General features: G+C 43.1%; 1 protein-coding gene across 1 annotated transcript; it reads right to left on the bottom strand.

Annotated features, from left to right (window-relative positions):
• Positions 1–8,913: 8,913 nt before the first annotated feature.
• Positions 8,914–9,861, bottom strand: LOC102215733 (olfactory receptor 10J5-like). Its single transcript, XM_013907886.1, has one exon. The coding sequence runs from the start codon at positions 9,859–9,861 to the stop codon at positions 8,914–8,916; it is 948 nt and encodes a 315-aa protein (XP_013763340.1).
• Positions 9,862–14,948: the final 5,087 nt, after the last annotated feature.

Below are 14,948 nucleotides of genomic sequence, written 5' to 3'. Positions count from 1 at the left end.
AGGTGCTTTTTTGATATTTAATGGATCGGATTACATTTTTTATTTCTCTCCGATATCCGATCCAGTAATTTACGTCAGTATCGGACCGATACCGATACGTAATATCGGATCAGTCCATCTCTAATCTTTACCAACCAAATTTGTATCGGATTCATTTTCCTGGAAGATGCCTGCAGTTCAAACCCTCTTCCTGGATTTGAAAAGCTGGAAATGTTCTGCTCTGTGTTTGTGGAGATTGGCCTGATAGAGGACAAGCTATCACTTACCACTGAGCAGAGGAACAAGGTCCTCCAAACCTGGAATACCATGGAGGAGCATGATGAGCAGCCACAAAAGTTTAACCAGCTGTACAAAACCCACTGGGGCAACACCCTCTACTGCCGCATTAAAAGGGATGACCTTCTTGATGCTGCTCTTATACAGAGAATAAAGATGTCCAAGCGCTATGCACCCACACAACATGACACCAGTGCTCAGAGCAGCACTCTGGTTTAACTTTTGTGGTTGCCCTCCCCTCAGGGGTGTCGCAACAGTCCAGAGAAATGTTCTATTTTAAAGGCTTACGAGCGAATACAGCACCGGATTCTGGTGGAAGATATGGTTCTCTGTAAAGCAGACATTCCTCTCCCTAAAATTAACATCAAGACTGCGCGGGACTTCATCTGTCAGGAAGAAAGGATCCTCAGTCTGCATGCAACTAAACATCCATCAATTTTGACAAAGACCACCTCCATCTCATCTGCACACCTACCTCCAGCACCACACCAGCCAGCAGTACTCCCTCCTCAAGACTACCCCCTGTTGAAATATGAGCTCACCAACCCAAGGACATAAAAATATTTTTAAAACACTTTCTGCTCTGTAAAAATGACGTCCCCATCAACGGGTCTGAAAAACATAGTTTTTAGCAGCTACAAGCACTTTACCTCCATGGTCGACCAGCTTGGGGAGGTTCAAAAAGGCTTTTCTATTACAGAGCAGGACCTGGTATGGCACCCCATATGGATTTGCAGGCAAATTGACTTTTAAACTGATCAAGACATTCAACTTTTAGCTTTTTGTACTCTTTTAAAATATCACTGATTGCAGATGTTTGTTTGTTTTTCTTTATTTCATGTAGTATTTTACAATACAGTGATCAAGACATTATACTTTTACCTTTTTGTACACAATTGATCTTTTAAAAAATCTTGCATTCCAGTCAGAATCAAGTTCACTGATTGATTGCAGTGCTGTCTTTGTGTTTTACTGGTTGATTGCAGTGCTGTCTTTGTGTTTTACTGTTTCATTCCTTTTGATGAAGTGTTTTGTATTACAGTAACAGTAAGTTGCGGAATCACTTAATAAATGAATGCCTAATTTGGGCTTTAATATGCCCTAGACCTACAAATTAGTTTTTATTTTTTTTATTAAGTTACACACACGCCTAGGTTCTCATACACCTGCTTCTGATCAGGCTCGTCGGGGGAGCTACTTAACAGAGCGATGGAGCTTCCTCCGGCGCAGGATCGTTGAGTTAGACTCCATGTCAGTGTTTAATGTGCTATTCAGTGTATGCCTGCTGGAGTTGGTGCCATAACGGCTGTGTCTGTTGTTTTTCCTCAGGAGGACAGCGGAACACAGGACTGCAAGACACACAGGGTGTGCAAAGGCACAGGGGCAGAGAGCACGAAATACCAGCACTTAGGAGAAGACATGTCACGGGAGTCGAGGGAGCACTTTGGAGATTTATTGTGTGGTGTACATTTACATCACTGTAAATAAACCCACTGCTCATTCCACTAAGTCCAGCGTTTGGGTCCTTTCTCCAACATCCCCCACGGTCTGCCAGCCAGACCGTGACAATTTATTGCAGCATATAATGTGTTTTCTGGATACACTGTGCTTTTTGATGGCACCACGTCAGAGCACTACCTATAAATTTCAGATGGATCAGGCCTTAACTTTACAAAAAAGTTATCAATAGTTCTTTTCATCTTTTCTTATTACCCAGAGCTACATCCACTTCTCTTAGGCCTAGGCTACTCACTATCGCTGGGTATCATCACTGATTTACATAATCCATTCAATTCTGGTTATCAAAGTCCTGATTCAATTCAATTTAGCCTCAGACAGAAATATTATAATTCTGATCATTTATCAGTACTGATACACGTGAGACTTCATCAGAAATGTGAACATCACAGCAGAGGCCTTTGTGTCAAAGTAACTGAGAATAAAACACAGAAAAACATGAAGGAGATTTTTCTGGCCTGGCTTTTTATAGCAGATAACCTTAAAAATATTCTGCAATTTGCATAATTTTAAAAAGTTTAAATTTCTTCAGTATTGAACAGCAGAAATTAGGCTTTCTTGTCCGAGGTCATTTAAGTGAAAAAAAGAAAACGAAACTGACGGGAAACTGTTCTTGAAGTACAGAGAGAGAGAGAGAGCTGTGCATGAAGTGTGATTTTTAGCGTGGTGGAAGCAAAACAGCAAAACTCAGAGGGAATTCATGACGACATTGATCAAATGTGAAGCGTAGTTTGCTGCTTCTTTTGCTGCTGGCTCGGTGAATTTTGGTTGAAGAGAGACAAAACTTGCAGCTCAGAATCAGCGCAAAAAGACGTAAACACAGGGCAGACCCAACACATCAGAATCGCTGAGCTCCGACAGCGTGTCCGTCTTTCATCGGGTGAGAAAGCCGAGAAAGACAAAGCTGATTCTGATGCGTCGGGTCCGCTCTGTTTTTACGTCTTTGTGTGGAATCTGTATACCTGCTCACATTTGCTGTTTGGTGGTTGTTGAAATAGTTTTGTGAGCTTTATCCTGAGAATCTGGCGTTTCTGGCAAAACACAGTTAAAAGTCAATTCAGGATTTAAAGAGTCGATATCGCTTTATTCAAACTACTCACCTCCCTCTTCCACCTGCACTTTCAACTGGACCACGGCCAATCAGAGAGGTCCCGCCCCTTACTATCTATGATTGGTTTAGTCTACAATAGGGGCATAATGTGTGTCTGTTGTTGACCACACGCAGAGTTGCAGAGATTTATTTATTTTTGTTACAGTCGAGGTTATTATCATTAACAAAAACTAACGAAATAACTAGAAGTGACAAAACTAGAAGTGAAAAAACATTTTCGTTAACGGAAATAAAAATAAAAACAAAAAAAGGAAAACTAACTAGAACTGTAATGAGTGTTCACAAAACTAACTAAAATTAACTGAATTTATAGCAAAAATGTGTTTAGTTTTCATTGATGTGTGCGTGTCATACAATAGTCAAGGGTGAAAATGAAGTTTCGTTTACAGATTTTTTTTTTGCTGTGTCTCATTATGCCAGCAGGTGGCAAGTACGTCAGTCGAGTCGTCTGTGTTGCTGCTCCGTCCACGCGCAGATTCATGTCAGGAAAAGTCAGGAGAAAGCGCCAAAGTCCAATTTGGGATTACTTTGAATATGACTGTGCTTTGGATAAAGCAAGTGTCTTGTAGTGGAAAGAGACAAATTATGAGGGACATTTCTAAAGGGAAAAAAATCCCACAAACCTTAAAGTGCACTTGAAAAGCTCACACAACAAGGCTAATCTAGCTTACCTTGAGAAGGTAAGGGAGCACACTCAACCCTCATCCCCAGAAAACAGAAGCTAACCCCAGGCAAGGCAGCGTGATGCATCCTGAGACAATAGGACGAGGATATCTACATAACTGTGTAAGTCAATTGCCTTCAAAAAGTTTATCAATTCACTTGAACCAAAATTACGAACACCCGGTGCTGCGAGAATTAATAGTCTCATTGGGGCCAAGATATACATTTTATAGTTGCCTGGTATCAGTGGTTTTTCATCTGCCTTTATTTATTTATTTGTTTGTTTGTTTGTTTGTTTGTTTAAAGAACCCATAGGTGGGAATGTGAGTTGTCTGTCTCTGCGTGTTAGCCCTGCGACAGACAGGCGACCTGTCCAGGGTGCAGGGTATGGTAGTGTCATGGTGAATTGGGTTAAAGGACTCAGGTGCGAGACTCCTTGCAGAGTGACAGTGAATTTATTCACAGTGAAAAGGTGAGTCAACAGTTTGAGTCTGAAATCCAAAAAGGGCAGTGCAGTGATACGGTGGCTTCTCCCCGTGGTGACAGTGCAGTGACAATCCAAAACAACTCCTTGTGCCCGCTCCTCCTCCAATCCCTGAATCCTGGAGGCAGATGAGAAAAACACACGCACAGTAACGAAAACGTTCTCTCTCCTTCACAAACTGGGTATGCTAGTTGCGACTACGCTACCCGGTTTAGTTCAACGTTCCAGCGTTGGTTGTGACTTGACCACACCATTAAATAGCTCTGCTTCAGATTAGTAGTAGCCGGCGAAGTGATTACGCACAGGTGCGACGATTCCAGCTCAGGACACTCCCCCCGGGTCAGCTGCCGTTCCGTGCCACGGCTTCCGGAAGTACATGTTCCAGCAGAAAAACACACATGCACAGGATGGAGAGGAGAACACCACAAAGTACACACAAACGCCACCAAAAATTGGCAAGGCGATCGGTGAGGACTGTCTAGCCATGACAGGTAGCTGGAATAGCAACATACCCAAGGATAAGCAGAAAAGAATGACTGATATGATGAAACTGGGATTTTGTTACACTTAATTATTGCAAACACAACTAAAACTATAACTGAAACTAATCAAAACTAAACTGAAACTAAGGATTTTCAAAAAAATAAAAACTAAACTAGCAAACAATTGGTAAATACTAATTAAAACTGATATAAAATTGAAAATCTGAAGTCAAAACTAAATAAAAATAAAAACTAATGAAAATTGCAAAACTATTAAAACCCTGTAAACAGTTGGTCGCACTGGTGTGACCAAATATTTTTTTTAGTCACACCACTGAAAAATTTGGTCGCATCTGCGACCAAACTGGTCGCACTGTAGAGCTGCTATGTACAATATCTTATATTAATGAACTTATGCATATTCATGTAACCACAAAAAAAGGAGCGCTACAGGGATCCTGGCTGAGAGTCCAACAGAGGTCAAGTCAGCGTAACGACATCTGGCTCCAGTCGGGTCTCCCTCGTGCACGAGTAACACAAGGAGCTCTGCTTGGTGTTCAATACTTTTTGCTGTAGCAGTTGAATTGTCTCGTTCCAGCAGTGGATCTGTGCTAGACAGACCCATCAAGAGCCTTCAGTTTTCAGGCCCTTCTTCTGTGGAACCAGCTTCCAGTTTGGTTTTGGGAGACAGACACTATCTCTACTTTTAAGATTAGTCTTAAAACTTTCCTTTTTTGCTAAAGCTTATAGTCACGGTTGAACCAGGTAACCCTGTATCCTCCCTTAGTTATGCTGCAATAGACGTAGGCTGCCGGGGATTCCCATGAAATAACTGAAATGAAGTTGAAGTCACAAAAAAAGAAATGAAGAAATAACAGCCTCTAAAGGCTTCCTGTAGGTTCCAATGAGAGTCTGAATTGTGGTTGAAGGTATTTTGGGCCATTCCTCTTTACAAAACATCTCTAGTTCATTCAGGTTTCTTTAACTCACACCACAGATTTTCAATAATATTCAGGTCTGGGGACTGAGATGGCCATTCCAGAACGTTGTACTTGTTCCTCTGCATCAATGCCTTAGTGGATTTTGAGCAGTGTTTCGGGTCGTTGTCTTGTTGAAAGATCCAGCCCCGGCGCATCTTCAGCTTTGTCACTGATTCCTGGACATTGGTCTCCAGAATCTGCTGACACTGAGCAGATTCTGGATACTATTTTACTTCCAAAATTAAGTTAATGATTTGTTCTACCTTTGTGGCTTGTTTGTAGTTACTATTGAATGCTCTGACACACGGCCTTATCATATTCTTGTCACAGAACACGGAGTGTTCAGGTAACAGGACCCCAAAGCAGACTCAGCACACTGCAGCTCAGAACTATGTACAAGTCTTTATTTAACTGAAGAATCTTTTAACAACGCTAACAAAAAACTAAGGCTCATGCCACGGGGGGAAAACGAGGAGCGTGGAGCCCAGCAGCACCGTAATCGGGACCGTGGGGAAACTGCAACAGAAAGGGGAGACACAGTTAACAGCACGCAGTCTATCAAGAAATGAACGGCTAGAGTTCATAAGTTGCCGAGGCTTACAGGTAGAGCAGGACCGTGGAGCTTGGAGGGGAGAGGTGCCCGTGAAGGGAATCCTAGGGAGGGAGTCAGTCCGGCAGGATGACAGGCAGGATGGCAGGATGACAGGCTTCCACGCCGAATGCTGGTCACACTGGGAGGAGACTTACAGACTGGCGGGGAGAAGCCGTCAGAGCTGGCTGAAGTAGTCCTCCGGTGATTGCCTCAGATGAGATGCAGGTGATTTGGAGGCGGCCCAGCCCGAGGGTGTGGCCACCGCAGCCTCCCACGGCTCCCTGGATGCTGAGCCACGGGCCGTGACAATTCTGTACAGATTCCTTATTTACCACAACGATAATGACTGCTCTTGAGTTCTGTGCCTGAGTGCAGGTATTAATCACAGATGCATACTGTGCATGGGTGCAACTTAGCTTTGCCTGAGTTCTAATACAGATCACTTAAATCAGCCATTGTTGGAATGTCATGTATTTTTAAGAGTTCACTGTATTTTTTTCTCACTTCCTCTCTCTCTCTGGCTTCTCGCTTTCTCTATTGCTCTTGTTGTTTTCCATTAAATAAAGCCTGCAGACAAGCGATGAGTGGTAGATAGCATTCTTTAATCACAAAACAAAGAACAGAATACCAAGCTTGGTGGAGAGCATGCATGATCGCGGGGCAAACGGTCAGCAGAGTCTCTCCCTGAGCCTAGCATGGCTCTCAGTTTAATACCTTGTCGAGTAACAAAAGGCAGTACACAGCTGTTTCACACATTAAGATTCACACTCCCTTGCTACCTCCCAGAGTCATCAAAGAGACAAAAGACTCTTTCTGTGGAGTTGTCTGCTTCCCCCCCAACTTCCTTACCAGACCCCCACCATCTGTCTGTCTGTCAACTGCATGTGTTAGACATGCTAAATCCAGTGGCACTAAGGCATTATACAATAAAATAATCTGAATAATACATAAGTAAAAGAAATTCTTATACACTCTAAAGCACCTTATGTTTTGGGCATGTCTGAGATGTAGTCAACGGCTTGTTTTATAGATTACATCATTAACAAAGCAAATTTCAGTTGTGTCAGGGCTTCGTGCGTGGAGGAGAGGAAGGGATGACCCAAACACAGGACTCGCAGTGAAAAGTGTTTATTGCAGATGGAGTGAATGAAAAGAACAGAAGCACAAAATTGTCGGCTGGCTGGCTGGCGGCCTGGCTGACTGACTGACTGACTGAGTGACTGATTAAATGAGCAAAGCATACGGCAACAACCTAACATCAACAGCAACATCAATGTCATGACCATGACCAGGATGAAACTGAGGACTTAAAAATACAGACTGAATGATTAATGATTAGAGACCGGTTAGTGAACAGCTGAACATAATCTAACTAATGATACATAGAAGTAACAGGAACAGAACAACAGGAAATGAGAATAAGAAAAAGAAAATAAACTGAACCTGAACAAACTGAAAACACTGGATGAATGACCCAGGAACCCTGACATTGTGCTGCTCAATGGCATCTGATGGGCATGAGTTAAGTAGGACATTCTGCAATATGCTACATAAGTCATGCCTGGCTCTGTTTCTTTTCATCCATCCAGTCCACTGATCCGATTTTTTTCTTTATCCCAAAGTCAAACCAGAAGAACAACTGTTCTAATGAGTGGTAACTGCTGCCTACAAGTTGCTACTCATGAGTGGGATTAATGCCATTTCGTGAACATACTGGTCTGCACATTCTGTATTGTATACTGGCCAAACAAACTAAATTGCTTTGCTTGTCTGATTGGCCAACAGGGCTACCTTTCCCTCCATACCACCTGAAGGCCGTGCTTGGGAACTTTCTGCTCTCTGCTCCTTTGTGTTTTTCTTTCATAAACTTGGAAAAACAAACAAACATAGAATGTTACAGTCCTACAAGAACACTGTATACCAGGGGAGCTCTTTTTGTGGCCCTCCTTTTGGGCTATTCACTTCAACTCCTTTTCCACAGTATTTCTGCTGCTATATCAAAAAACCTTTTCTGTACAAACTGAAACACAAATACAAAACCAAATTAACATCTATTAGGTGACCTTAGAGGTCTCCATCTCCATTCCTATGTTTTGTTTTTGTGATAATGCCCTTAACTTTACATAATAAAAGCTGCATTCGGATACACTGAATGTGTTCTTCTGTTCATTCTTTCTGAAATGCCAACTCTTTGCTAAGATGCTATTATTCTTTATTATTGACACAGACAGGAAAACTAACAACTTGAATTTACAACTTAACAGCAACACAGTATTAAGTTAAGAATAAATAACATGAGCAAACAAACAAAACAGCAGCAAACAAATGAATTGAAAATGCATTTAAGAAAACAGAACAACAGTGATCCCTTAAGGTGGTTTATATTTCATAGTAAGGAGAAAACCCCAGATAATATCTTATAATTGTTTATATGTTATCACAATAGCACGGCATAAAGTCCATGTGGATTATGTGCGTCATTATTCAAGTTATTGTTTGTTTTTTGTGTTCAACAAAAATAATATTGGAAACATATCCCTTAGTGAGAGCCATGTGTGTATTGTATGTAAATAGCAGTATAGTATATTTAAAGAAATCTGAATAACAAATACACTAAAAACAATAATTCCCCCTCTCAAACAAATACAATCTCTATCTTAAATATATATTATACATATACTATGCAAAAATAATAGATTTCTATAATATATATCTCAGACAGAGAAAAGACAACTTCTATATTGTGAAACATAATACACACATGAACACAACAGTTAAATTAAACATCACATCTACATTACACCCTTTCAACATGAGCTTTGCCAGATGTTGAGTTTTCCTTCACAGAACAATTTCGTGAGGTGTTTAGAGATTTCTTTCATTTTCAGTCCATAAACAATTGGATTAAAAAGAGGATGATATAAAACCACTTGTAAGGTCAATATAAAACGTGCAACTTTTGGCAAATTCATTTCTAGTCGAGCTACAATTATATCATATGAACACAAACCTGAAAAGCTGACTAATACAAGCAGGTGAGGTAAACAAGTCTGTGCAGCTTTTTTCCTGACCTCCCTGCAGCTCCGATAGCATATTATAAATATTTTTGTGTAAGTAAAAAGTATAAAAAGCAAAGGAAGAAATACGGTGTTAAGTAAAATAAACACACCATATATGATATATGTTGTTCTTGAGGTGTCACAGTAAAGCTTGGAAATTGCATTATTACAAAAGATTCCATTCAAAGTAAAACTGCAAATTTTATAACTCTGACTCATTACAACTGATGGCACAAGCTGACAAGCGGGCAGAAGCCAAGCTAACCCTAGTAAAACTATGATAGTTGTTTTTTTCATGATGGTTGTATATTGCAGGGGTTTGCATATAGACACATACCTGTCATATGCCATAGCTGCTAATAGAAAGAACTCTGATCCTGTTAGAGAATAATAAATAAATGCTTGAAAGCTGCATAGTGAATGAGTTGTGATCTGCTTGTCTGATAAAAAGTCAATCAAAAGTTCTGGGTAGATATTAGTGCTAAACATAACTGAGTTCAGTAACAACCCTGCAATAAAAATATACATAGGCTCATGCAGGTTTTTCTTGATCCATATGAGACACAATATAGTTGAATTGCTGCAAAGTATTAGAATATATGCTGTAAACATGATGGCAAAATACAGAAATCTGTATTTGTTCAATTCAACATGCCCACCAAAAGTTATATATGTCACATTAAATTTATCATTCATTTGGTCCATAAAAATAAATGGTCACTAAAGCAGGATGGATATAGAAGTCACACTGTGAGGGTTTCCTCAAAATACAGCCACTTTGAGACTAATTTATTTGAGCTGGACACTGCCTTAACCTCAATGGATCTCATTAAACCCTCCATGTGACCAAACAACTTCAAAAACACTGGAGACATGATGTTTTGATTGACAATATCTCAGTTTTCCTTCTGTGTAATGTAAATTTTATCAGCATTTAAAAAATAATTAAAAAACAGTCAAGTTAAGTTGGCGGGGCATGATTGCAGATGCCATGCCTTCCCTGCACGGCACCACATGCTGCATACTGCCACACCAACATAGTTAGCTAATCATTAGACTCAGACTCAAAGAGTCAAGAAGTTTATTGTCATTTTGTATGGTGTTACCCAGCCTGAAATGAAAAACTGTTTCTCACCAGCCTCTACAGTGCAATAAACAATATAGTACAGTTAAAACATTAAATACAGTTTAAAAAGAATACGTTTAAAAAGAGCAGTAAAAAACGCAGTAATGAATTGCAACAACAGTTATGGATAAATAACATAAAATCTAAGTTCTAACACAAACTCAAGTCACATTTGTTCTGGTAGATAGCAGCAGTCCTTTCGCAGAATGGGATGGTTAAATTAGGCAGTGTGTATATCTAGGGAGTATATTGTATGTGTGTATGTGTGTATGTGTGCGTGTGTAGGTAGGTGGCATTACAGTCCATTTGTTGACCTCACAGTGTAGCTGTGTGAATAGCTAACCAAACCGACTGCAGGGAAGGTAGCAGCGGCGACGAACAGGTCCAGAGGCCGACAGCAGGGAATGGGGAATGCAGCGACGAAATAGGTCTGGAGGCCATCTGCGGAGAAGGAAGCACCTGCGACAAAACAGGTCCGAAGGCCATCTGTGCTGGTGAAGAAGTCCAGTCGGAGGCCTGGAAGGTGGCCTCCAACTCTGAGCCTGACAAGGCAGTGGCATGGCAACCACAGGGCCAGACGAGGCACGGCAGCCGCAAATGATTGAGCAGGTGGTGGCCCTGCAGGCTGGATGGATCCCTCGGACCCTCCAGCGTAGACTGAAGATGGCTGAAAAAGCCCCTCAGACCCTCCAGCGGAGATATGTGGCTGAACGTGCCCCTTGGAACCTCCAGTGGAGGAAGGGTGCTGAACGGGCCCCTCGGACCCTCCAGCGGAGGCAGGCTGCTGAACGGGCCCCTCGGACACTCCAACGGAGGCAGGCTCAGGACCAGCAGGCACGGAGACCTCTGGCAGTGACAAGACGGAACCAGCAGGCACAGAAACCTCTGGCAGAGACGAGATGGAACCAGCAGGCGCAGAATCCTCTGCCAAAGAAGAAGCTGGTTGGAGCTCTGCAGGACAGTGGCCCTGCTCAGGCAGTAACAGCAGGATGCAGTCCTTAGCTGGTCAAATGAGCTCACTAGAGCTTCCAGCATAGAACAGAGGTGGCAGAGTTAACTCCCCTGAGCTCTCAGCAGGGACAAATCGCTGAGACAGCCTGGTTGAGCTCCCAGGAAAAACTGGCTTCTTCGTTTCCAGGGGTCCAGAGTTTGCTGTGGACTGAAACTCATTCTCTGGGGAGGCCCTGGAAAGGGTAACCGTCTCTAAGTAGGCCAGGTCTTGAGGAACAACAAAAGTCTTAATATGTGCGTCTCTCTGCTTATAATTAGTGGTTGAAAAACAGTTCTTTACAGGTTGTATAGACATAGCTTGCAGTACCGGTGGAGCAGGTGAAGGTAATGGCTGAAAAGCTGCTGGAGCTAATGTTTGACCTGCAACCAGAGCTGAAGGCAGTAGTGATGGTTGTAAATCAGGTGGTGAAGTAGAAGACTGAACTGAGGTCAGCTGGGCTGCTGACTGAAATTGAGGGCAACTGGGCTGCTGACTGAACTGAGAGCAGCTGGGCTACTGACTAAAATTGAGGGCAGTTGGGCTGCTGACTGAACTGAGAGCAGCTGGGCTGCTGACTGAACTGAGGGCAGTTAACTGAGCTTCTGGCTGGGCAGCTAATTGAGCTTCAGGTTGGGCAGCTGACATAAAAAACATAGTCCCAGAGTAAACAGTCCCAAGGTCCAATGCTTTGATATCCTGAAGTCCGGCTGTGGGGTGACGCGCCGGTGGTGCGGCCGTCGCTTCCTCCTCGGTGATGGCTCCGCTGGGCTGGGCAACTCCAAGTCTGGTGGGCTGGGGAGCACATCCTTTGCCGAGCTGGCTAGGGAAGCGGTAGCAGCTGGGGGGTGAAGGTGAAGCTCATTTAGAAAAAAATGAAGGGTGAAGAAAGTCCAGAAGCCAGGGAAGACTGGAAACCATTCGTTGTAGCCGGTTGACTACAGCACGCTGGAACTCCTCCTCTGGATGATCCAGCCACAGATCACATAACTTATTCATTAAATGATGTCCTTCCGAAGCTCATCAGACAGGGCGAGTGCTGCGGGGTCCATGCAGTGGTCGCGCTGTTCTGTCATGATAGGCTGTGTGACAGGCAGGCCAGGTGGGCCCAGGAGCAGGACTCAAACAGGGAGTAGTGATATGTCCTGTGTGTCAAAGCTTTGAAGCGTGTGTCGGGTAATCTCGGGGGAGTTTTTGTGAAGCGCGTAGCGAGGCTTGCTTTGATTACGTATGTGACGTTCAAGGCAGTCCATACCATGTGACTGATTCAGGAACTGGTAGGCCGGTTCGCACCAGATTCGAAATAAAATGGGCAGCAAAACACAGCTGATTCCCCCATCACATTGTGTTGTGGAATTGGATTATGTGCATGTTACATAGTTACTTGAGCATTTCTTCTTCAATGGAACCAGCAAGGAAAAGAAGATTTTCCCCTGTTTGGCAACATTTTGATCTCATCTCTCCTAATAAGGTATACACTATCACGGTACTGGGTCGTTTGACCCAGTGTTTGAGTTTTATGTATTTTTGTATTCATTTTCGATCTAGTTAATTTCTAGGTTGCTGTTTAGTCCTTATTTCTTAGTTGTTTCTGTCATCTCCACCTGTACTCAGTCTCCCTGGTTCCTGCGTCTACGTGTCATGTTTCATGTCTATACAGTTATGTTAAGTTCATGTCATGTTTTATCTCCATGTCTATGTCTCCGTGCTTCCTGTTTTATTTTGGAAGATTCTGGTGTTCTTTGTTCATTATAGTTAGTGTTACTCTCCCCTGTATTGTCATTATGTTTCATTCTAGTCAGCTGTGTTCTCATGTGTCTCCACTTTCCCTGATCACCTCATGTGTGTATTTAAGTCCTCAGTCTTCCTTTGCTCGTCATCGCGTCGTCTGTGTACCTCCCCTCTGGTCAAGTTAAGTGTTTTTCAGGATTCTGTGCAGTTCACGTTTGCCATTTAGTTTATGTTGTTTTTCATGCAGCCGCACGATGAGGTTCCGTGCAGGTCATGTTCATGTCTGTTTTGTCACGCCATTTGGTTCACAGTTTCCATGCATCTGCACAGCATTCTGTTCACAGTGATCATAGTTATTCCTTTCAGTCAGGTTAGTGTTTTTCCAGTTTAGGTTTTTGGTTAGTTGCAGTCTCTGTCCCTGTGTCCCTGTTATGTTTTGTCCACTCCCCTCTGCATCAGCCCAAATAAAGGCTCGCTTTCAGTTTAAGTTCACTCCCGTCTCCTCACCTGTGTTTGCACCTGGGTCCACCACACACACCCTCCACACGGTCTTCCCCCGCTGGCCGTGACAGTACGACGCAAACCGGTATGGACCCAGCGGACAGTACGGATGGGATTGGGGAGGAGCTGCAGCGAATCAGCCGGATCATGACACGCATCTGCGGGTGCGCGGACCCTAAAGTAGTGTCCACTGGATTGGCGACCATAGACGCCATACTCCTCAGCACCCGTGACCCCGCCCAATGAGCGGGAGTCGTCATTTCTGCCTCGTGAACCGGAGGCGGTCGGAGTCGGAATGCTGAGTCTCACCACCGACCCGCCATCGGCTCACGTTTCACCAGCTTCTGCGTCTTTGCCACAGGCTAGCCGCACAGTGCGGCGCACAGAGATGACGGAAGCCATAGACTTCGGTGTGGAAGAGCGGCAACTGGTTTTACGGGCTTATCGGGAGGAAGAGCTCCGATTGAAGCCCTTGTTCCTTCCCGCCTCGGACCAGCCGCTCACCTTCACCCCCTCGTGAGGACTTCTCTTCTCCGGCCGCTTGCCCGGCGAGGAGGTGGGCGGAGGAGGAAGAGTCGGTCCCCGCCGTTAATACCGTCGTGGTCATGGCTGCTCCTAGGAAGAAGTGGCGTCTGCGGTGGCGTCGCTCCATGCAGCTGCCACAGCCTCTCCAGAACGAAGCAATACAGACACAGTGGCTGTGTCCCAATTAAGGGTCTGCACGCTTGAAGTACGCATTTTAAGTGTGGTTACGTCACCGCCACATGACGACAGCTGTCCCAATTTGAAGTGTACTTCAAATGCATACTCCAAATGCGCTGTCGATTTCCCCAAATATCAAGCGTGGTCCAGTGCACGCTTCGTGGTCCCATATATCCCACAATTCATAGCGCGGCGGTGGGTGTGGATAATTTTGCCGCAAAATACGGCAGAAGGGAGAGGTCAAAGAGGTTTTTGTTTTTTTTTCCAAACTTTATTGAAATTATAAAGTGAACAGTCAGTCATTCCAGCTCAGTTTGTACAGTAGACATACAAGGCAAATAAGAGTAACAATATACAGTACAATGAAATAAGAAGGATGAATAAATAAAGGACAAAAAAAGAAAAAAAGAAAAAAAAGGGGGGGAATGTGACAGACTTCATAACAACTTTGTACTTGAAAGTTGTGACAGCTCATTCGTTAAACATTTCTGAATGAATTTCAATCAATGATAAACCTTTTTTTTGGAAGTTAATTTAAGAGAGTTTGAGTAATATTCAATTTCAATCAAAAACAAATTAAGTGATGGGGTTGAGTTTTGAAATTTACATTTATGTATATGGAATTTCCCTAATAACATGAAGAGTGAACTGTCAAAAGTATTGAATATGACGTCACTTATTTATGTGCGAATGTTTAATAATTGAAGTCAGTCATATATCCACAAACACAACAAG

The sequence above is a fragment of the Pundamilia nyererei genome, unplaced genomic scaffold (assembly GCF_000239375.1).
Source record: "Pundamilia nyererei isolate P.nyererei 1_Seehausen unplaced genomic scaffold, PunNye1.0 scaffold00578, whole genome shotgun sequence".
In the NCBI taxonomy this organism is placed as follows: Eukaryota; Metazoa; Chordata; class Actinopteri; order Cichliformes; family Cichlidae; genus Pundamilia; species Pundamilia nyererei.
Note: the sequence above shows the minus strand (reverse complement) of the source record. Positions and strands in the feature narration are given on the sequence as shown.